Source organism: Gavialis gangeticus, unplaced genomic scaffold (assembly GCF_001723915.1).
Source record: "Gavialis gangeticus isolate Ggan-Ray unplaced genomic scaffold, GavGan_comp1, whole genome shotgun sequence".
In the NCBI taxonomy this organism is placed as follows: Eukaryota; Metazoa; Chordata; order Crocodylia; family Gavialidae; genus Gavialis; species Gavialis gangeticus.
The window spans coordinates 1787941-1811331 of record NW_017729033.1 but is presented as its reverse complement, the minus strand read 5'-3'; the positions used below and the strand labels follow the sequence as shown (position 1 = coordinate 1811331).

The following is a 23391-nucleotide window of genomic DNA, read 5'->3' as shown; positions in this document are numbered from 1 at the left end:
AGCTGCTTCAAATATTTCTCTTAAGGACATAGATGGTCATACTAACAGTCCAACCAGGACAGGATCCTGTCTCCAACAGTGGCAGCAATAGATACTTTAGAGCAGGTGTGTTCAATCCCCAGCATGTGGGCCAGGTCCGGCCCACTGTGTCATCCGACCAGTACCAGCAAGCAGAGTATGATCCAGGCCATGCACCAGCCCCAGGGCCAAAAGGCTGAGTTGCACCTGCTTTAGGGGCAGAGTAATGAAGAGGTAGTGTCTAGAGTGATCTGTCTCCTGCCAAAGTCTCCCTGACACCAACTATCATTGGCTCCAGGATGATAAAGGATGCATCCCTGATTGCTTGATTTACTAACTATTGGTGGACCCTTCCTCCGTGAATTTGTTGGATCCCTTTCTGAACCTGTTGGCTCCTGAGGCATTGAGTTCCACAAGGTAACTACACAACATGCCATCAACTTCCTCTCCGTTGCTCCTGCTTTCCACTAAGTTGTGTGAACTTCACCAAGTCAACTGAGATTTAAAGGATGTTCCTCTTCTCTCAGTAGACATACATAATTGTGCAAACGAGATCTGCAGTGAAACGTTGTCCCTTTGCAACCAAACTGGAACATCCAATAGCACACACTGCCTGTACACCATGGATTATAGAAAGAAACAATTCCCAGGCCACCAAGGTCTTGTGAGACAGGGTGCCATAAATCACACATGTTCCTTACAGTATTTAGGTGTTGTCTGATTGCCACCTTTACCAGCTCATGGCTCTCTTTGACGTCAAAGCACATGAACAATGCAGAAGGCTGTACTGTACACCCAGAGTACAGTTGTCTGCTGACTGCCTCAAAACCAAACAAGATTTGATTCTGGGTTTTGATCATGGATTTCACTATAGCCCACTGAATATGTCAGGGCAGTTGTAACACATCTATCCCAGAAATCCAGTGCTGCCTGTGTGTGGTGCTAGGACCCTGGCACAGAAATATGCAGCAGCATTTTTAGTTCTTGCTTGTATGGGGAATTGGGAGGGAAGGTGACAATTAGACTCTGCCAAGGACAGTAGAAAGGATGACTCTCTCAGTGCTTCCTGGCTGCATGCTGAATTTGAAACAGCTTTCACTAGAATGGCCTCCCATCCTCTCTGCACCCTGGCTTCCTTCCGAGCCCACTTCTTCCACAAAGCCTCCATGGATGTCCAAACCTGGTCTCTATTGATGTGCAGTTTCACCGCTTTCACAGCACATCAATTCACCAGGGTCCGGGGCTTGGCTCTGTGCACAGCTTGCGAAGTGCTTTGTACCCTTAAGGGACTGAATCCGGACGAAGGTCAGGTGGGTGGCATTGCAGGTACCAGCTCTAAAAAGCCAAATAGAGCCCAGTGGGTCCAGGAGAGGGGCAGGGACTCTCATTTCTGCATATTGGCTGTGTTGCCAGCACTAGCCTCACTGGGCAGGCTGTGTGATGACTTTGATGCCAATTGAGGTGTTTTCACTGAAAACCCCCGTGTAACAGGCTCTTTCTTCAGCCCTTGAAGAGCCCTTTGAGCTCTCTCTTTCAACCACTGAACCTGGGGGCTAGTTTCTAGCCGTCAATGGCAGAGGAGGAAAGAAAGCATCTCAGTGATTTCTTGCAAACTCAAAAGTCTCTTCACTTTCCCTCCATCACCACAGAGTATTGAAAGCTCTTAGGGAATGTCACTCCTCTGTTTAAAATTCCATACTTTAAAGTGTCAAGCCAAGGGGAATGATCAAAGCCACGTTGGAAAGAAATGAGTCACTAAAACCTTCCATAGTGCGAGTAATCACTGCCTAAATGCCTCAGCACCCGGCAGGTGTGCAGCTACCTTTGATCCCTGCATTTCTCGGAGGTCCAGTCTCACTTCTTGCAGTGACCCAGGAGCACATAGCTGGTTGCGCTTTTGTTTGGGAAGGAAATGGCAGCAAATCCATGGTCCCCTTCCCTATGGTACAGCCACGCACATGTTACTATCCCGCATGCCACAGTCCATCCAAACCTCACCGTGACAGCAGGGGTAAAATCCAGATCTGCCCTAATGACCTTGATTTGTGCACAATCTCTGTTCAGTGTGAGCTGTCTGAGGCCCATGAGACACGTGGGAAGTGACCTGACATCCGTCTGGTCGAGGGCGATAGACTATCTCTACGTTGGCTCATTCATTACAGTCTCTTCCATGATTTATTTGAAGAAGAAGCCACACTGCACCGGGAAAGTTCACTGTGAAAATACATTAATTAGCGTCTTCAGGTTTTCACTGTACGTGTAACATGGATCTGAGGTCAACACGTGAGACTTTGCACAAAGATCCAGCTGATCCACAGAGGTCAGGGCAAGTAGCTGATTTAGCACTGTGAGATGTCATCTGGACTTTATGCGTGTATAGCCCAGGAATGAAGACACTGCTTTGAGCTCCTGTCTCTCGCCTGTGGTGGAGAGGGCCAGTCTGCGTGGCTTAGTGCCTGTTCCTATATATTCTTCCCCTGCGGGGTTTACTGCTGGTTCTGGCACGTTTAGTCTACAGGAATTTTGCATCTCTCAGGCCAGAAGGTTTAGCTGTGCAGTAGAAATGGTCTGAAATGTTTAAGCCAGCCTTTTCAAAGCAACCGTGGGTTTAGGAATATCTCCAAGTTTGGGTCTGCTTTGAAAACTTGACTCGAAAACTAACTTGTTGGGTTCTGTTGTGTCTTCATGCCATGTATTGGATTTGCTTGGTTTAATGAGTTAAAAATCTGTTTCTTTCTAACAGCTAATCCAACAAACATCCTTATCTCATGTTCTCATGATTGGCAATAAAGACTCGGCAGGAGCAGGTCCTGTCCATTGTCGCTAGACCTGGGCGAGCAACTTTTGTTTTCTGCTTTGTGGGCAGTTACGAACAATTTTAAAAAGTGTTTTATTCTGTGTCTATCTGAAACCAACTTTTTTTTTTTAATATTTGGCAAATGAAAAGTTGGAAAAAAATAAAGGTTTCCAGTCAAATGTTTCATTTGATCCCAAGTGAAATATTTTGTTTTGATTTTTAAGCAGGTTTTTTAAACTTTTTAATACAATTGAAAAATATTTGTCAATGAAAAGTCATTTAAAATAAAAACCGGAATGTTTCAGTTTGGAAATGTCAAAAAAAGAAATGTTTTGACTTTTTTCAGATTTTTAGCACCCAAAAAATCAGCAACGTTAAAAACAGATTTCTGAAATATTGCCACTGCCACATCTTTCACTGAAAAAGTTTGGCCAGAAAATGTTTCCCAGCTGCGAATCCTACATTCCTGCAATCCCAATATCTTCTTCATATTTTGCTCTTTGGCCTTGCATGAATGTCATTGCAGGCGAAATGTGGCACTGCCCACTGGAGTTTAGTTAACAATTTGAATCAGATGCATTTAACACTTGCTCTCTGAACGAGGTAGTCTCTAAGGCAGGGGGTCTCAACCTTTTAGGATTCAAGATACCTCTTGATAGCTTCAAGGCACCCCTACCTAGCTTGTGACTGCACAAAAATCATAGTCATTCTTCGGTTGCACAGAACTCAGAAAGAGCAGAGCAGAGCTAAATGTTTGCAACACCAGATTACTTTTGTAAATCTTTGAGTTTATTTTGCAAATTGTGTTTGTGAGGATTGCGTCAGTACAAGGTAGGAAAAGCTTATTTTATCAGCAGAGCTGACTGTCTGGGGAGAGGTGACGTTTGTATAGCCCCACTGCCAGGGCAGGATAATACCATTAAACAATGCAGAAAACAGTATCTTTGAAGAGGACTTCGGGGGGATTGTACATAACCTGATGAACATGAGCTCCTGAGGTCAGGTAAGGTCAGAAAAAATGTCTGGATGTCCAAAAAGGGGAATATTGAGTAGAAGAATGGAGATGTGGCTCCTAGAGGCAGGTGATTTTTTTTTTTTTTTAAACCAAAATCACAGTTGACCTGAAACTGTGGTTATTTTTTTTTAACCAAAGTCATAGTTTCAGATCAGCTGAAACTATGAGTGAAGTCAGGTCATGTTTGGCAAGTAATCGAAGCCAGGCACAAAACTGGAAAAATTATTTTGTAAAAGTTGAACATTTCTAAAACGGAATGTTTTTATTTTTATTTTTTTGTCAGCTTGTTAGTTTTGCAGTGATATTTTTTTTATCTGAAAAATGTCAATTTTTTTTTTAAAGGAAGCTTAAAACCGCCTAAGGAAAGTCCTGAAAACAAAATGAAATGTTTCATTTTGGGTCAATAAAACAGTAAAGTCAAGATAAAATGTTTTTATTATTATTTTGAGAGACAAAGAATTGACTTGAAACAAATTTTTCCACAGGTTTTTTCCCCCCTTTTTTTTTTTACAATTTTCCAGTTTTCAGTTTTTGATGAAAAATTAGGTTTTTGTCCAGCTCTAGTCAATAGCACTGAATATAGCAGCGCTGAAATTGTTTCAGGATTATCATCTCCAGGGTTCAGAAAAAAAGCTATCATGAATGATTCGGGAGTGTAGGTTGGTCTAAGGACAGACAAGGTTCTTTGGGTAAATGTGATCTCTTTTATTAGACCAGCTCAATAGTTGGAAAAATTGTTCTTTGCAAGCTTTGTGCCCCAAAGCTTGCAAAGAACATTTTTTTTACAACTATTTAGTTGGTCTAATAAAAGATATCGTCATGAATGATTGGAGGTCTGGAGAACTTGCCTTGTTGTACAAGACTTAGGACACTTAATCTGTTTAGTTTGTCAAAGAGGAAATTAAGAGGTGGTTTTTTAACAGTCTGTAACTATCTTCATGGTGAATTTTCCAGTAGTTGAGGGCTTTGTAATTGCAGCAAATAAAGACATAAGATCCAATGGATGGAAGTTTGAAGTTAAAAATAATTCAGACTGAAATGCAGGGCAGACCTTATGGGGAAAGACTAAGGGACCTGGGACTGTTCAGCCTGGGAAGGAGAAGACTGAGGACTTGGTGGCCATCTATAAGTATGTCGGGGTGACTATTAGGAACAGGGAGGAAAAACTTCATTGGGGCGCCCCAAAGGAGGACAAGGAGCAAAGGCCATAAACTGTTAGAAGATGGTTTCAGGTTGGATGCAAGGAAGAACTTCTTTACGGTAAGGGGGACCAGAATCTGGACTAGACTTCCCACGGAGGTGGTGCAGTCTCCAACCTTGGAAGTCGTCAAGAGACCGGACAGACCCCTTGCTGGGATCATTTGATCTCAGCAGTATTCCTGCCCAGAGCAAGGGGGGTTGGACTTGATCTTTCAAGGCCCCTTCCAGCCCTTCATTTCTATGATTCCGTGTGATACAAATTCTTAACAGCGATGGAGAGTCGAGCTCTGGGTCAAAGAGAAATTCATCCTCACTCAGAGTCTTTTCCTGGAGGCTGAACATCTTTTTAAAATACTGCTGTAATTTAGCCATAGATTGCTGGGCTTAATGGAGCAGTCTGCGGGCGAGATTCTCCGGCCAGCACTATGTGGATGGTCACAATAGTCTCTTTTTACAAACACATTTGCTGAGTGAACGTTTGGGAAGGAGAAGACTTTTTTTCATAGGCTGAAAAACAGCACCAGTGCAAGATCAAATGGGTACAAGCTGGCCATGGATATATTTAGATTGGAAAGTAGAAGATACTTTTTTAATTATCAGAGGAGTGAAGTGTTGGGATGGGGTTTGAGCTAAGTACCGGGGGCAAAGAACTTGAATTGCTTTAAAATTGAACTAGATTAGTCCAGAAAAGGAGGGCAGGGAGCTCTTGGGTCGACAGTCGGCATGTACGATGTGTAGAATTGAGTATTTGCAATCCCCATGTCGGGGCATAGAGGTAACCCAGCATGGGAGGTGTCTATCAGTCTTAGCATTGGTCACCTGTAGGGGTTATGAAGGATTTTTTTATTCCCCTTCTACCCTCCAAAGGCTTTATTTTCTCCCCCTTCCACTGACCCATTGGGACCCTGGCCACAGCTAAGACTGGAGCCTTTTGACTGTGGTGCACTTGTGCTCCAGCAGGTACTTAGAAAATGCAGAGGGACCTAAAACAAGAGGGTCTTGCTCTTCTGCTCACAGTCAGGCCCATTGCCATGTCTGGAGCTAGCTGGATTTTTTTCCATGAGTCAGATGGGGGGCTTTGCCTTCCTCTGCAGTGTAGGGCTCCTAGCCTCCTCTGAGCACCTCAATGAAGTGGCAGAGTATCCTTGCTTCCCCTGCTGTTGCCTGTTGAAGGGTGATGACAGAGAGGATGGAGATGGGCTTTTCTCTGTGGCTGTAGGGGATAGGACTAGGAGCAATGGCCGCAAGGTGCAGCAGGGGAGATTTGGATTGGAGATTAGGAGACACGTTTGGACGTGAGAACGGTCAAGCATTGAAACAGGCACCTAGGGAAGCTGTGCAATTTCCATCCTTGGAAGTTTTCAGGAGCAGGTTAGACAGACATTTGGGTGGGATGGGTTAGTCAGGGATGACCAGAGCTGGACTAGATGACTGTGGGAGGTTCTCTCTAGCCCTACTTTCCTGTGCTCCTATGCCATTGCTACAGGGTGTTTTGGGGGTTCTGGGTTTCTGTGGCTTGTAACTGTGTGTGAGGTTCGAAGCAGTGATTTTGGGGGATCTTCAGACCAATGGCTGCCTTTGTTCTTCATGTTTATTGTGATTTTCTTGATATTTTGGGTAGCACCTGGACGCCTTGACTAGGGCAGAGCCCCACTGTGCTAAGCACACAGGGAGATGAGAAGGGAACTGGGCTGATTTAGTCTGGAGAAGAGAAGACTGAGGGGGGTTGAATAGCAGCCTTCACCTCCCTGCAGGGGGGCTGCAAAGAGGCTGGAGCTGGGCTGTTCTCAGTGGGGGCAGATGACAGGACAAGGAGCAATGGGCTCAAGTTGCAGCAAGGCAAGTTGAGGTTGGGTATTAGGAAAAACTTTCTCAGGATAAGGGTGGTGAAACACTGGAACAAGCTACCCAGAGAGGTGGTGCAGTCTCCATCCTTGGAGGTTTTGAAGACCCAGGTAGACAAAGCCTTGTCTGGGATGATGTAGTTGGGGCTGGTCCTGCTTGGAGCAGCAGGTTGGATTAGATGCGACCTCCTGAGCTCCCTTCCAGCCCTCGTTGTCTGTGATTCTGTGATACTGTGATGAGGAACAGAAGGGAATAAAAATGTCATCTTCATCCTGCCCTCCCCATCCAAGCAAAACCTCCTCAAACATCCTTGAGAGCTTTGTCCCAGGGCAGACTCAGGCCCTCTACACACTATCAGATCCAGCTTGACATCCATAGGCTTGCAAATTTGCCGCAATGAGAACAGTAGTCTCATGTCAGGGCAGCCTCTTCAAGGGCTTTTGCTTGAGTCAGTCCCTATTTCCTTCCCCCTGGTGATTCCTAACAAGAGGAGCAACATTTAGTGTCATCAGGGCCCTCAGCTGGAAATGCTCTTTGATTCGAAGTGTCAGTTTTGTCCCTATTCGCCACGTGCTTTCATTTATTGTCAATTAGAAGAAAAAGATCAGATATGAACAGGGAGAACTTGAGAAAAGTCCCAATGTAAATAGATCATCTTACCAGAGATAGCCTACTAGATTTCTTTGCCATCAGTATGGCAAGATAGACTCTATGCGTGTCCAGTATGCCCACGGTGCCACCCTTGCTTACATGGGTATGGTTGGAGAGTTGTAGCTATGATCATCCAGGAACTGTGCGAGAAGCAAGGGTTTTTTCGTGATATCTTATTCTGGACCCACTGTATAGTTTGGAGAGATGCTTATATTAGATAGTGAGCTCTTTGTGCAGCACCTGGCACTATGAATGCCCAGTCCTGTTTTGTACCTACTGGCACTACTGTAATAAATAGAGCACTAGGGATCCTCATAGGCTCCGACTAGACTCGACTCCAGCCTGGTTTACTCAAAGTGCAGTTTTGCGGGTGCACTGTCCTCCTCCCCGGTGAGCGTGCATCCAGAAGGGACCATTGCAATCTTCTCACCTGACCTCCTGGAGGACCCAGGCCCCGTCTTTTCACCCACACATTTCTGCAGCAAGCCCAGAGCTTAGGTTTGTTAGATCATCGTCGTCTCCCTCTACCCCATCCTGGCTAATCCTCATAAGAGGAGATGACCAAACTCCTTACTCCCTTCCCCACCTCCTCATGAGGCATCATCAGTATGTGGTGACCCTCCCCCTTCCAAAATTGGCTGCTTTTTTTTTTTCCTCCTTTTTTTTTCTTTTTTGTTGGCTGAGTGATTAGCTGTTCGCCAAATCCATCTGCTCCTGTCTCCCCTAGCTGCCTTCCATATCATTACAGGCTCCCTGGCAGAAAGCCTAGACCTGTCTCCCTCCCTACCCCCTTAGGAGCACATTCCTTTCTACACCTTTTCCCGAGCCGGGATAGAAATGAGTATCAACCCCAAACAAAAAGCATCTGCTTTCTGCCTGCTTCTGCTTCACCGGCCGCGCCTGTACGTTACACCCGTGTCAGCAGCAAATGCAAAACACACACAACCCCCCACCTCGCAGCCCCGCACGCAACATGGGCTGATGAAACTTTCAGCGCTGGGAGCCTGCCTCGCACTCTCTCTTTCCCTGTCTCCACAGTGCCAGCTGTGACCACCGCACCATTTGTTCCTCCAGCCCACGCCAGCACTCGGAGCCAGTTCTTTATCACCCCAATTAGCCTTGTCTGTACTGATTAGTGGAGAGAGGCTTCCACGGCAGGGGAGAGATGGGGGGGATAGGACTGGCTTGCAATGGGCACCGGCGAGAGGCATTCCCTTTCAAGTGTCTTTGTTCCCCTCGAGGGATAGGTTTCACTGGGTCAGGAGCACGACCTGGGAAGCAGGTCTGTCACACTGGCTTCATTACCTAGGTTAGGCTGAGTGATCAACAGATGCTTGAATAGAGACGCCGGGCATTTTTTAAATGCACCTGGTTGTTGCAGAGAGTATGTGGCCCTGTGGACTTGCATCAAACCGCTGTACCTACGAGAAGCAATGTGTGTAACATGAGCAAGAATTGTACTGCCCATTCCCAGATGTGTTTGGAGATGCCCTTTCTCCTCTTGGATGTGCTGTTTCTCAGAGCAGATCCAGCTCCCCTGGGGGGAGTGGGGGTGGGAAAGCTTCAGCAGGAGCAAGGTTAGGTTTTGCCCCTTCTCCCTCTTTTGCCCCCACCGTGGTGTTTGCATTTCAAGTCACCACGGGAAGAAGGGTGCTTGTCATTCTGCCGTCTTGGGCCATGTTCCATTCCTGACCACACAGTCCTTGGTCAGTCTTGTTTCAGCTCTCTCTACACGGGGAAGCTGCTGTCTCTTTGCACGGAGTCTCAAGCTTTTATTCCACCCCGACCCATCTCGTTGTCACTGTCCGAGTTGAAGTCCCTAGGCACCCGAGCAGCTGTCATCCAGCATTTCGCACGGGGGACAAAGGACATTCCCCTGCCCAAAGATCTGGCCTCCCATGTGGAAGAAGGTAGAAAACAGCATGACACCCGGGACTCAAACAGGGCCTTCTGTCGAGGAGGCACCGAGACTTGGGTGGGACCTGGAAGACTTGCCTCTAACCACTTGCTAGGACTGGATTATGTGTCCCTTTGCAGCAGGCATATCCTTGCCCACAAAGGGGATTCTTGGGATGGCTGTGATCAAGGAAAGGCCTAGTAACAGAGGGAAGCTGTGGTCATTGCCAGGGTCCAGAGCAGCTGTAGAAGTTTGCAGTTGGAAGACCTCTGACCCAGTGATCCCACTCTTATGCAGACCCACTGGCATTTAGGACTGGGTCCTGGAGGGGCAGACCCCACCATCCTTACTGTGGCAATGTAGGAGCTTCTCCAAGAGGATATCCACTTGGAGAGTTCCCTCTGAGCTGCCCTCATGGGTTGGCAAAGCAGCCCTCAAGTCTCCACGTCCAGTTCATGGCTCAGGATTCAATGGGGAGCCAGTCTGAAGGGTACAGCAGGGGGGCAGGGGGTGTTATTGCCTCTCTAACTTACTGAGCAGATGGGCTGCTTCAGTTGCTCCAGTTGAAGCATTTTCAGCACACGGGGCTTCATTCCTGTATAAAATGAGCTGCAGGAGCCAAGCCCAGAGGTCATGCATGAGTCGCTGTGGCCAGGCCTGTGCCTGGGTGGTGGGACTGCTGCTTTCTGTCTACACACAGGGGGAGGTCAGTGCTATTCTCCCACCATGGCTGGGTGTTATTTGTGGCTCCAAAAAGACCTCACATCCATGGATGGATTCAATAGGCACACCGATGTCCTGGATGTAGAGAAATCCAGTTCTCGTGGAGCATTTCACTTCTCCCAAGGGTCCCACCTCAGTGTTACCTCATCCCCCGCATAGCCAGCTGCTCTTCATTCATAAACTAATCTTGACTAGCTCCAAGGGAGCTGCAAGAACGTGCTGGTTGCTTTCAATGGGAAGGAGCTGTAGGACTGGGTGTTTTCTCTGTATCAATGACATTTCAGCATGTGTTGCCCACCCACATTGCCAGTGGCTTCATGTAAGTGTCTGGCCATATAAAGAAGAGGGTTGATCTTTGTGGGGCTTCAGAGGTGGATGCACTGGTGTCCATCAGAGCCCTTTGGAGTTTCTCCATCATGAAGGACCAGAAGTATCTAAAGGTATCTCACTTCACCCCCCACACCTTGGAGGCAGGACACACGTATTTGGGGTTGCCAAATACTCTGCATCGCAGCAGGAGGAGTGTGGATGGACTGCCCCTTTCTATCGTCCCTGGACCATGAGTCTCAGAGCTGTGCCATGACCTGAAGTCCAGGGGAACAGGAGCCAGGACTGGCAGTCGATACAGCAGCAAGCACCAAATGGTGTCAAACAACACATTCACCAAGAAAGCAGGGACAAGAGTGTCCTGTGCATCAGAACCTAAACTACAGGAAAGGGAATGAGGGTGCTATTACATTTGTTACTGACTTGTAGCTCCACTGCCTTAATTCTGTTTCACCTTAGTTTTTAATGTCTGATTTTCTACCAAAGGGAACGACCTCTCCCCCTGACATCTTTCTGGTAAATACATCTCTGGTGTCTTAGTGAAGTGTATTATTCATTTACCTGCCTCAGTATTAGATCTGTACTTCTGGGAATGTCTAGGTGCCTGAGACCAGGGGACAGTGTTTATAGAGTCCCTCCTTACGCCTTTCTGAAGTCAACCAGGAGTGCATTTTTGCCTACAAGGTGAAGCCTTGGGATGACCATCCCCTGCCAGTCGAGAAAGAATTGACTCCTGAGATCTCCAGGCATTTATTTAAGATTTCCTGGGCTTCATGGGGTTATGAGTGGGCCTAGCAATGAACTAGAATAAAATATACACAACACCACCCCAGCTATTTGGCACTCCCTTTATCACCTGCATGAGCAGCAACATTGGCGAGGCCTCACCTGGAGTACTGTGTCCAGTTTTTGGCACCGCATTTAAAGAAAGGCATGGACACGCTGGGAAGAGTCCAGCAGAGAGCAACAAAAATTATTAGAGGCCTGGGAAACATGACTCACAAGAAGCTGAAGAACTAGGATTGTGTTTTCCGGAGAACTGAAAACTGAGAAGGGACTTGATAACAGTCTTCATAAACATGAAGGATGGTTATAAAGAGGAGGTGATAGACTGTTTTCTGGGGCTCCAGGGGATGGGACAAAAGTAATGGTTTTATATTACAAGTCTTACATTGAATATTAAGATCTTCCTGACTATGAAGGTGGTCAGCACTAGTAAAGCTAGAGAGGCTGTGCAATCTCCATCCTTGGAAGTTTTTAAGAGCGATTTTTAAGACAAACAGCTGAGGTGGTTTGGACAAAGGTGATCCTGCCTTCAGTGGGAGGCTGGACTAGATGTGACCTCCTGAGGGCCCCGCCAGGCTCCTTTTCCATGATTTGGTCATCTTGGGAGAGACCAGTGAACAACCAGGCTTTCCTGTTTTGTGGATTCATTTTCTCATCCTTCTGCTCTGCTGGTCAGACACCTCTACTTCTCCACTCTCTGCTTAACTCCAGCACCAGCCACTTTGACTTAGCTACAATCTTTAATCCCCTTCTGAAGTCCTCCCTGTCCCACCCCCATGTCCACATCCCTCTCGGTGCAGTATCCTGCAATGCAGGAGTGCTTCAGCTGTGCAAGGGAAAGCGGGCAGGGTGATGTGCTATACTGCTTAGAGGTGCCAGAAATGACTGTCTGCACAGCCAAGGAGGCCTAGGGTCTTTGAGGATGTCTACACTGGGCAGTGCCGTCCCAAGGCACTGATGGTCCATTATGGAGGGTGTTGTGCAAAGCACCCAGCAGGGATATGGACTCACCCCCCAAGCTGAAATGCAGGCTCTCCCCAGCCTGCTGCTGCATCCTTCAGGCTGCTGCCACTTTATCCTTGCCCTGTGGAGGTCTCAGGCCTTCAGGTCTGTAGAGGCCAGTATAGTCACTCCATTTTCACCCGTGCCAGCCTGAATCGGCTGCAGCACGTTGTACCAAACCGCGCTCCCCTGCATCGTCACTGCGCAATAAAAGTGGTGCCTACGGCTTTCCTCTCCATCAGTGCAGCTGCCTCTGAGGCAGGGTGCATTTCCACTCCTCTGCAGTGCTGATCTCCCTGCGTACCTGTGCTACCAGGGCAGAGGATGAGGCCACAGAGGTTAGTTCAAGGTGACCACAGAAATATTTGCTTCTCGTTTACCTGGGTCTTTAGTGAGCTCATTCTCAGGCACGTCCCAGCAGGGCGTGTTTAATAGCGACCACTGAAACCAGGTGACGTGCACGTGCAAGCTGTTTCCTTTCCACACCTGGAAGGAAGACAACAGAAAGAGAAGCTTTAATGGAGCCGGGCAGATGAGAGTTAATCGTCGTCTCAAAATGGCGACTGTCCTCCAGTGCTGTTAGAGTCGCCTTCCCTTTACCTTTGTGGGCAGCTTCCTCCTATGATAATGCTCCTCTCTGTGTTTCAGTAAGAGAAGAAATGGTGAAGTTGCTAATAATGGCACTAAAAAGAAAATATGCTACATCTGTTATGGATAGCAGTACAAAATTAGCTGATCACACCTCTGACACCCAAGATGTCTTCACTTAAAATACTCATTGGCTTACTTTACATAATTTGCTGATTATATTTAAAAGAAATACAATTTTGCAATTACTGTTCTTTCTGGTGCGCTATCTATGCATCATTTTCTTTTTATGTTTATATATTTCTCCTTCATTAGTGCAGTCTGAAGGGTGATTAGATCCCTTCAAACATTTTACAGAGGTTAAACGTTGATTAAGATTTAATTATTACTGTAAATAGCTTGGAATGACATATGGTGCAAAAACCTGACATATGTGCATTTGAATAAATGAAGTGCTATTTCCCATGATGCCTCAGTAGCTGTTTAACAGCTTTGCTGAAGGGTTATGTTGCACCTCATGTTAAGATTGCTTTGATGTTATATTTTGTTGGGTTTTTGCAGCTGAAAGCTAAGAACAGTTTTTCCAGTTTTTAAAAACATTGAATATTTTAAATACCTAAATTGTTTTGCACAAATTTTTGCTAATTTGTCTAACTAGGTTAAACATTTTCAAAAGCATTTAGATTTTAACGTGGGTTCTTAGCATTGTGTCAGCTACAGCACTCATTAAATGTATAGGATTTTTAAAAATATGATAGTGGGAGGTGGCCTGTCCTGTGTTCTGGGTGGGATCCTGGCCTAGATTGCACAACAACAATGCCCCAATCTTTTCCTCCTGATGCAGTGGTTCATACTATTTTTAGATCCCAGAAAAGCTTTCATCTAAGTCTGTCTGGAGCAGCATAAAGGAGAGAAGACAGAACACTGCTGCCTCTGCAAAGCACAACAGAGAGGATCCACGGATGCATTTTGCAAAGACTTTTTAAGACATATTATTTCATCTGTTAGAGCACGTGACTTGACTTGGTACTGCCATAGATGTGCATGGTGCTTTACAAAGAGAAGAACAACTTGGGGTAAAATTGTGGTCTCACTGAAACCATCAACCCTTTGCCACTACGGCCAGGATTTCACCCATGGTGCTACCCTGAGAATTTAGGACCCTGATCCTGGCATTAGACCTGCACAGGGAACCTCTTGCTGCTGGAAGAAGCCCCAAAGACCTCACTGGGTCTCGGCAACTCTAGTTGTAGGGTCGAGGACTAGGTAGGGAGGTGGCATTGATCAAGGCTTAATCAGAGCAAAGCCCTCTGTGATCGGGGGATAGGCATTGCTGGGTGCAGCGTACCATTAGTAGCGTTCATTATTGCAGAGCCAAGTAGGTCTGTTGGGCCTGATCCTGATCACAGGCCATTTTACACTGACCTCTGTATGGGTTACACCTGATTAACAGTCAGAGATGAGATCAAAGTTAAGCTCATATACTTCCCTATAGTTACCCCAGATGGATGCCAGTGTCATTGAGATCAGAATAAAGTCAATGAAATGTATGTTCTTAGCCACGTACGACTTCTGTATATGTATTTTATCACTTTACCTCTTCATATATCAACCTCCCAGCAGTTCTAACTAGGTCTTCTCTTTTTTTTGGCAGATTGAGACATCACGACTCGAGCCAGAAATCGCAATGGCCACTACCAGTAAGACTGTTGTCTACAATAAAGGACTGTAAGTGGAAGTGGATCCTCTCTGCATGGAAGATTTGGGGAGGGGAAGGGAAAAACTCGCAATTACTACTGGGGAGGGGAAAAAAGAAAAAAAACAAACAGCAAACAATAGAACTCAGAGATAGTAACATATTACCACCCTCGAGAACGGGGAGTACATTAACACTTTCAGAGAACTGACACCTCGCATCGGTCGAAAAGATTAATATTAAAAGTTTTAAATTAGCAGCAGGAACAAAAAAAAATGACATTCAAACACATTAGAGAACTAGCTGACAAATAATGTTCTGAATTTACAGCGCTGCGTGGAAGGAAGTTTAATGATACATGTATGCGGTTATGCCTAACTCTGTGTGAAGGTAGACTACACAAGGCAGTTTTGGTTTTAATAAGAATTAAATCTCCACACTGTTGGATGCTGCACAGATATAATTCCACAGAAATCGATCGGTGCATGAATTAGTGCTAGATAGGGTGTCTGATGAGGGTACAGTATTGATTAAATGTCAGTCTTGCACCAAGAATCATAAAGAACGGGGGAAAAACAGTTCTCCACGTTTAGATTGTAACACTTGGATTTTAATCAAATAGTGCAATGAAGGTCAGAGCCTGTGTCCCCTCCCTCCCTTCCCTGCAAACAACTAGAGTGGTTTTTTTGCCATTTCACAGACTTGCAAGAAATTCTGTGTGAGCCTAAGGCATTGGTATAGTCTTGCCCAAGATAGAAAGATAATGGACAATTGCCCAGTTGCAAAACACAGGGCAGGAAAGAAATCCTCTAGTGTAAAGAAAACAGATCCATTCTTTAACTTTGCACAGATCTATAATTAACCAACTTCTGTTCTCATTTACATTGACAAACACCGGAAGTAACTTTCTGTTGGCTGCGGTGAAGTCATGCTGTTAGAAGAACTGAGAGCAGAATACAGCCTCGTAATGAAAGGCCCGATCTGGCATAAACGGTCAGAGCCCCATTGGTTTTATTGGAATTCTGCTGATTTACATTGTCTGAGGGTCTGAGTCATAAAGTCGACCCCATCCTAATCCCTTTTACACCAGAATAACTGCAGCCAAAGGATGCAGATTTCTGATTGGGGTTACGTCGATTAGAATTTGTCTTGCTTTTGCATTTTATCACTGCAGAAGATGAAAATAAAAAAGATCTTGATCAGAAGCCAGATGCGATGGCGAGGGGCACAATCCAAGTGCATGTATTATACTAATCTGTTTGGGATTTGGGGTTCTTCGGGGGTGGTGGTGGGTTGTGCAAGGGAAATCCAATTGCCACTGATGTAGAATGTATATAAATGGCAATATGTGAAAGTAAGAGACCTAAATCATCAGTGTGTTACTTCCATTTTATTGTTTGTCTAACTCCTCTCTGGAGTCACACCAGTGTGCAATGGGAGTTACTCAGTCATGGGTCAAACTCCAGGGGCTGATTCTGCTCCCGTGCTGGGGGTAAAATCAGGGGTAACCACACTGGAATCAGTGGAGTTACACAAAATAAAAGCCACTCAAAGTGGGAGGAGACTCTGTCTCACAGCATTTTGTCCATCCCTAGGGTGGTGAGTACGCCAGATCATGCTCTCTGTTGTGCTAGTGTAAATCCAGAATCATTTCACTCCAACTGATGAAATCATCCTGGATGTACACCCGAGTAACAACAGAATGAGATGGCCTCAGTTTCTTCTAATGCACTAGATGATATGAATGTACACCTCACACCAAGTGAGGTAGCCCACGTCTGCTGAGTAGCAACCAGGTCTAAGGCGTTTAGGGAAAAGACAGACTGGAAGAGTTGTGTTCTGCCAAAGCAGAGGTTTACAATGAATAGCAAGGATAGACATAGAGTGGTGCTAAGAATGGTTGGTGGAGCCGATGTGATGAAGCACATTCCTCCAGGGCACAGGTTTCAAATGGACACATCGGGCCTGTTTCTCCACTTACACTGTTGTATATGCCATTGTGACTTTACTGATAAACCTGGGAGAGAAGCAGTTAGAGCCCAGCCATGTGACTGTGGTGTGCACCTCGTGTGAGTGCATGCAGACGCATCCCACTGAATTATACACAAGACATGCTGGGCTTGGTCTTCAGCTGGGGCACGGTGGTGTAGTGCTCTTGAGATCAGTGGATCTCTGCTGATTTAGCCACTCTGATTTAGCCCAATTTCTGCACTCTCGCACTTTGTGTCATCATTCACACCAGCGCCCATGCAGGTCAGTCAGAGACTTTCTGTTGACTTCTTCAGGCTTAGAGTCAGACCTAAGGCAAGTGCCCAGTTCCGACCAGTTTGGCTTGTTTGCAGTCAACACCCACACTGGTCCGGCATTTAAGATGACACAAGGGATGGTGCAGTCCAGAATCAAGCCCATTGATCCCAACCAGTGTGTAACTGGATCACAGCAGCAATGAAAGAGAATACAGCCAGGCTTGCCTCTCTAGCTGAATAAGGCAGAGAGAGGGCCAGTTTCTGTTAACTGATCGGGTGCCGAAGTGTGATTGTTTTCCACCTCGTTCAAGTCCTGAACAACCAGTCATGTATCTACTTTTGGAACACGCCGTCATCTGGCACTTAAGACTCATTCACAAAAAAGCAGTGCGGAGGAGGAGGAGGGCGCACCCAGCTTTTGTATTAACTGTACTCAAGCAGGATGGAAGAGTCGGGGTTAAGTGCCTAAGTACTTTACATAGCTAACAGGTGGAATAGAGTCCGGCCCAGGATGTGCAAAGAGGGGAACACAAAAACCCAAGTTGCTGGTGAGCAATGCAAACAGAGTTTTGCACAGAAGCAGATCACCGCATTAGCACAGCAGAAAATGGGACTTTTCGCTGCTGTATTGATCAGACTCGAGACAAACCCGGTTCCCAGAACTGGCGGACACTAGTGCATGTGTGCGTGCGCACGTCGTGGAGAAAAACCATGTGCCAAATAAACAAAACAGCTAAACTGAGCCTCAAGTTAATCTGAATTTTCTGATGGTCCTAAGGAATGTGAAGCCAAATTGCATCTTACTGTAGAGAGGGCAACCTGCCTTCTTCATTGTTCTGAACTGAAATGAAAGTCGTGAAAAAAATCAGCTTCTCGTGTTAGCAGTGAGAACTGTCCTGGTTGTGTTTTTCTGTCAGCACTGATCATTTTCTGTGCCACAGGGTTTTGTCACCGTTTGAACCATTCTGCTGAAATCCTGCCAAGATCGCTTGTAGGAGGGGTTAACTGAGTCATCTGAGACTGGGGAGGGGATGGAAACGAATACCTCTCTTTGCAACGATACTGCTGGGGGGAGGTGGGGATGATTTGTTTTTACATCATAATTACTGATCAAAGATTCCAGTAGCTGTGAACTCGAGCTACCTGCCGGGGCTGCAGATGGCGTGAGTAATGCTCAACATGCACAGTTAATTGCAATGCACGGTAGAAAAATATACAAGGATTTGCTCGCTGCATTTTTTGTGGTGAGAGATACCTGAGGAAAGAAGAAAACCCAGCAAGTGTTGCATATGTTAAAAGTCAAACTTTGTGTATTTTTCATGAGGAAGGCAGCAGGCTTCAGTTCAGTGCTTCACAGGTACTTAATAGAGGCGTTGCTGAGGATTGCAGTGTTTTAAAGGAAAATTGAACTGGACCTTCATCTTAAATTTCAACCAGAGGGCCAGTGCTGGTTTCCCACTAGTGTAAGGAATAGATCTGTTGGTGTCAAAGGCATTACACTGCCTGTCTGGCATAAAGGGGATCAAAATCCAGTGCCAAGTCAGAAGAGTGACAGCAGAAGGGTCAAGAGGGATGTCCCAGATTGATTTTCCTCCACTAAATCAGAGCAGGGGGTCGGACTTGATGATCTAATAGGTCCCTTCCAATCCTAGAAATCTATGAAATCTATGAATACCTATCAAATGTACTCACTTTGCATGTAAGAAAGTGGGGTCCACATCGACGTCAGTGAGCAGTGAGGCCATGCTGATTTACGGCCATGGGAGAGATGACTTGCCTGTGCTCTACCCCTGATTTCTGCAAATGCAGCCTAGGATCTGAAAGGCAAACCCCTTCTTCTCTCCCACAGGTTACATCACTGCAGTGAGTCAGGACCTGCTGAACTCTTGTCAGTGAGATGTGCCAAGCTTATTTTCCCCTAATTACAGCGCTAACAGGAGTAATCAGACAGACAGCGGGCATGTCTACACAAGACGCTGACCGTGGAGTTGTCTAATTAGCTCTGCAGTAAACATCTCAGCGTCTACATGTGCAGCCCTATTAGGCAGCAGTAAATGAATACCGCCGTAGGATAGTGTTTGTAAATAAGTACTAGTGCACAGCAACACGTGTAGACACTGATGGGGCTGGCTGGGGCATGAGGATGCTTCAGTGTGGGGGCTGCCTGCCAGCTAGCCCCACAATGGAGCACCCTTGTGCCCCAGCCAGTTCCTCTGCAGCCATTGAGCCAGGTCTGGGCAGCCCCAGGGCAGCAGGCTGACCCCCCAGACCTCCTGCTGGCCAGGGCTGCAGCAGCCCAGCTTCACGTGCTGCAGTTCTGGGCACAGGTTCGACTGGCTGCCTGGGAGCAATAAATTCCAGTGCGATATGCGCTGGAGTTTCTTGCTTCAAATTAATTACATGTGTAGATGCACCCAGTGACCCTTTAACACGGATTAAGTACTAGCAATGATCTCTGTTTCCTAAACCTTATTAAAATAAAACGCAGACATTTCTTATGTTGTGCTGAACTCAGGAACTTAAACCAGAGAGGAACTGAGCATCTGCTACTCAATCCTATGATTTCTGCTAGAAGTTACAGGTCCCAGCACCTCTGGATTTCACCTACAGTGGATATGTTTGATTTCAGAAGAAGGAGATAACAATTAGCCTGATCCAAACTTCTCTGGATGTATCACCTGCCCATTATGTTATATATAGCCACAGAAATATTACTACTGTTTTCTGGAATGGTCCAGGTCCACTCAGTTATTTAGAGCCCATCTCCCACTATAATAGTTACAGCTTAAATGGACCTGAACCCCACTGATATGCCTGCTCCATTTTGGGCAGCAGAGGCTGCAGCATGTGAGACATGAAACGCACACCATGCTCTCTCGGAGAGGATTTACTTCTCTTCATCCTTGCTTAGTTGTCTGAGATCCTGCCGTCATTATGACAGTCCTACTGTGTCTTTTTCCTCCAAGGAGCACCCTGCCTCGTTCAATCTGAGTGACAATTATTGTCTGTGAAGGGAAAGTAAACAAAGAAAGAAGAAAAGTAAAGGACCTGGAGGAAGGCAGCATATGCATGTCCTCTGTAATGTGCTGCATGTACTCTGCGGCAGAATGCAGAGCAGGCAGACGGCTTAGAAATGCCTAGGTGTGACACCTAGGAAACAACTGTAATAGGGGCACCATTGCATATTTTTCAGTTTTCCTTCGGTTGGACCAAACCAAACCAAACCCCTGGATCTGAATACCTTCAGTGGTGAAATATTTATGAAGCCAAAGCTGAATGTGAATTTTGGAACAGAAAGCCATCTCGAGTAGGAGCCTTCCTAGGACTGCAACCACTGTGTGTGTGATTAGACCTCAAGGTTACCCTCTTGGCTTAGTGCTCCGGTGATCTGGAGTAGCTGCAGAAGTGACTCAACTCAGTCCTACCAGGAGCCCTCCTCTTTTCTTCCCCTTGAGTTAGCTGGGGGAACAAAGAGTGCTTGATGCCAGGATCCAAACCATCAAGTGATGGATTTAAGTGACAGCGCGGCTATAGAGAATCACAGGGGCAGTTTCTCACGGAGTTGCAGGGGGGCAGTGCGAGGAGGAGTTCCTCTTAATCCTTGGCAGTAAAAGTTTCCGTGGCTGCTCTCCATGCTTCTAGATTCATGCTCCCATCTTCCTAGCAGAAGTGTTAGCAGCACTGGGCTCTTCCTGAGCAGGTGATAGAAGCAGGTGCTTCTGAAAATCCCACTAAGCGGACGGAAATCATCCAGCTACACAGACAGCACCTGCCAACGTACCTGTTATGCAACAGATTTTCCACTTCCCAGGGATGGAAAGCCAGGTTCACTGCTTCCCTCCCTCCCTCAGGGGTTCTTCGTCACCAGAATACCCGAAGCCACTCAGCACATCTTGTCTGCGCTGCTCCAGGTATTATTTGTCCCTGGCTGTTGCATTTGTGGCCCTCACCAACAGGCAGGCATGGGGATCTGAGTTGGTGTTGAGTAAGGCAGTTAATATCCAACTGTTCTCTGTAATACCCCCTGCTAGACATTATGGCTAATAAGGGTACTCCTCCCAGCTTGGTCATGAGGACTAGCTCCATTTAGGAAAAGCCTAATGCCTCTGGTGACTGGGCTGAATGAGGCACAACATCTGGTCCGTGATGTGGAGACATCTTTAGCAGAGCACTCAGGTCAGCCTCCATCAGCAAAGGCCCAGTATATTCCTTAACATCCATTGCAGAAGTGCCTGGAAGACACCAGCCATCAGCATGGGTCCTCTGCAGGGTGGACAGCTGCACGAGAGGGGAGATTTGGGGCCATTCAAGGAAAAACCCATGCAGCCAGCCTGAGGATGCTGGAGATGGATTTGCCCTGTTCTTTTCACCATTGCTGCTCCCAGAGATTCACATCAGGCCCTGGTCACATCCTGATGAGTGGGAGCAGTCACTAGGAAGACACCAAGACCTCTGAGGGCAGAACCTGGAGCTACGCCTTTCCAGCTCCCAAGGCAGATTCTGCACGCTGTGGTCTGCCCCGTGCACACATCCTCTGCCCTTCTTCTTCTTCTCATGTCTTTGTCATAAACTAAATGTTTTCCAGAATCGTGCACAAGCAGTGGCTCTTTCCGTTGCTGCAGCGAGGTCCTTCTTCGTACGGGTCTCACCAAGGAGTCAGCAAACGAGCATGTGCTCCATAGCCAGCACTTCACTGCACTCGCGTATACTTGTGTCCTTAGAGTACTCTCATTTGATCATGTTTCTTTTTGCTCTGTGCATTTGCGTGCAGAGGTGATTCAGGCATCACCTTGTTGGCCAGTCTAGATCTACCCCTCTTAGCAAGTCCTTCTGGGGTTCCAGGTCCATTTTGCAGCACCTGGTTGCATTTAGTTTTTCCTCCCATAACCTCAGTCACACCCTGTCGGCTGCTGTGTCCAGTGGCACAACACTGGTCACAAAACTCATTCATGTTTTAAGCCATGTTGTCACTTATTTGTGATCACAGAGTGGATATCTGGGGTCTTCTTTCTGCCATGATCTTTCTCTTTGGCTCGCTACCTTTCCTCTGATATCAGGTAGTGCTGTGCCAGCCAGTAGGTCCAGGCTATCTTTTGGAGTTGGCTTTAGACATCCTGTTGTTTCATGACAGCTGCTGTTCCCAGACTGGACATGCATACTTTGGAGTGGAGTAACACAAGGCAATAGCAGTGGTTTGTAACGGAGCTAGGTTCACGCCCCACTTTGAGGTGACCAATTTTTACAGTAAGTTGTTGCAGGAACTGACTTTCCCTTTCATCTTCTCTGCATGTGCTTTGAACAGAAGTGTTCAGTCCAATGTAACTCCCAAGTACACAGCGTTTGGGTGATTAGTCAGTGATATTCCAGCCCAGGGGATGTCTAATTTCTGCTTGGCTTCTCTGTGGCGTAGGTGAAAAGCTGTGGCCTGTGTCTTGGTTGGGTTGGCGCGAAGCTGGCTCTTACTTTGTCATCAGAGAGGTTGCTCAGTGCGCATGTCAGTGCTCTTGACAGTGGCAAAGTCCTTCTCTTGTGACGTGATGCATAGGTCATCAGCATTCATCAAGCTCCTCATATTACTGTATGAGTTGGTCATTGGTATATATGTTAACAAGGATCGGTTCTAGCATGCTACCCTATGGAAGGCCGTTTCATGTTATCTCCAACGCCTCTGTTGCTTGCACACTTCTACTTAAAAACGTCTATTCTCCAAAAGAGATGGGATGAGCTGCACTAGGTGGTAGCTGTGAGTCATACTGTAGACTTGGCAAGTGGGTTTTGTTGGTTGACTGTGTCATATGCTGCCGATAGGTCTACAAATACAGCACCTGTTATCATCCCTTTCGCAAATCTATCTTCTATATGTTGGGTGATGTTTAGTATTTGGCTAGGTCAGGACTTGCCTGGTTTAAATCTTGTTTGTTCTGGTGTTAGATGCTGTTCAGTGTGAGTGAAAGGCAATGGAGAATAGTGGTGTTGGTTGTAGCTGTGTTGGTCTACAGACATAGGTAGACAAGGTTCTTTGGGTAAATCTTTTATTGGACCAACTAGTTGGAAAATTTTTTGATTGAGAATAGGGAATTTGTAAAGCAGATAAAGATGCCACAGAAGTGACACTGGCCTATAGTTCTCTGGGCCAAAAGCATCCTTCCCTGGTTTTAAAAGAGCTATCACATGGACTTGTCACCATAACATAGGTATTCTGAATAATTGTTAAAGAGGCATAATACCCATAACTTGGTTGCAGGACCAACGTGTTTGATCTGCCCCATGCACGTCATCGAGACCAGCTGCTCTGCTGTTCTTCGAGTGACTTATTCCAGTGTCAAGTTCATGCATCACGAATAGTTACCACTCTGAAGTCAGTTGGTAAAGAGGGTAAATATACAGGACAGGAGGCAACCTCTCCCTGCAGCAGAGTGGAGCAATGGGCTCGCTGCAGCAGGAGGCACCCTTGCCATTTGGCTTCATCTTCAGTATCTGTTGTGGCGCGGACCCCCTGTACCAGACACCAGTGCAGGCCCCTCCTCTGATCTTGCTGTTCATACACAGTGAACAATCCCCAGCCTTCTTGCCTCCTCTTTTTGGGCATGCTCTAACTCA

At 46.5% G+C, this 23391-nt stretch overlaps 1 protein-coding gene across 2 annotated transcripts in view; it reads left to right on the top strand.

Annotated features, from left to right (window-relative positions):
- Positions 1-23391, top strand: part of SFXN5 (sideroflexin 5) — a 270380-nt gene that overhangs the window by 239942 nt on the left and 7047 nt on the right. The window contains exon 14 of one of the 2 annotated variants that reach the window (XM_019526158.1): positions 14504-14577. In XM_019526158.1, the coding sequence (XP_019381703.1) occupies positions 14504-14577 (74 nt within the window). Of the gene's footprint in view, positions 1-14503; positions 14822-23391 lie in introns of those variants that run through there. The other variant, XM_019526156.1, reaches the window with a different exon arrangement.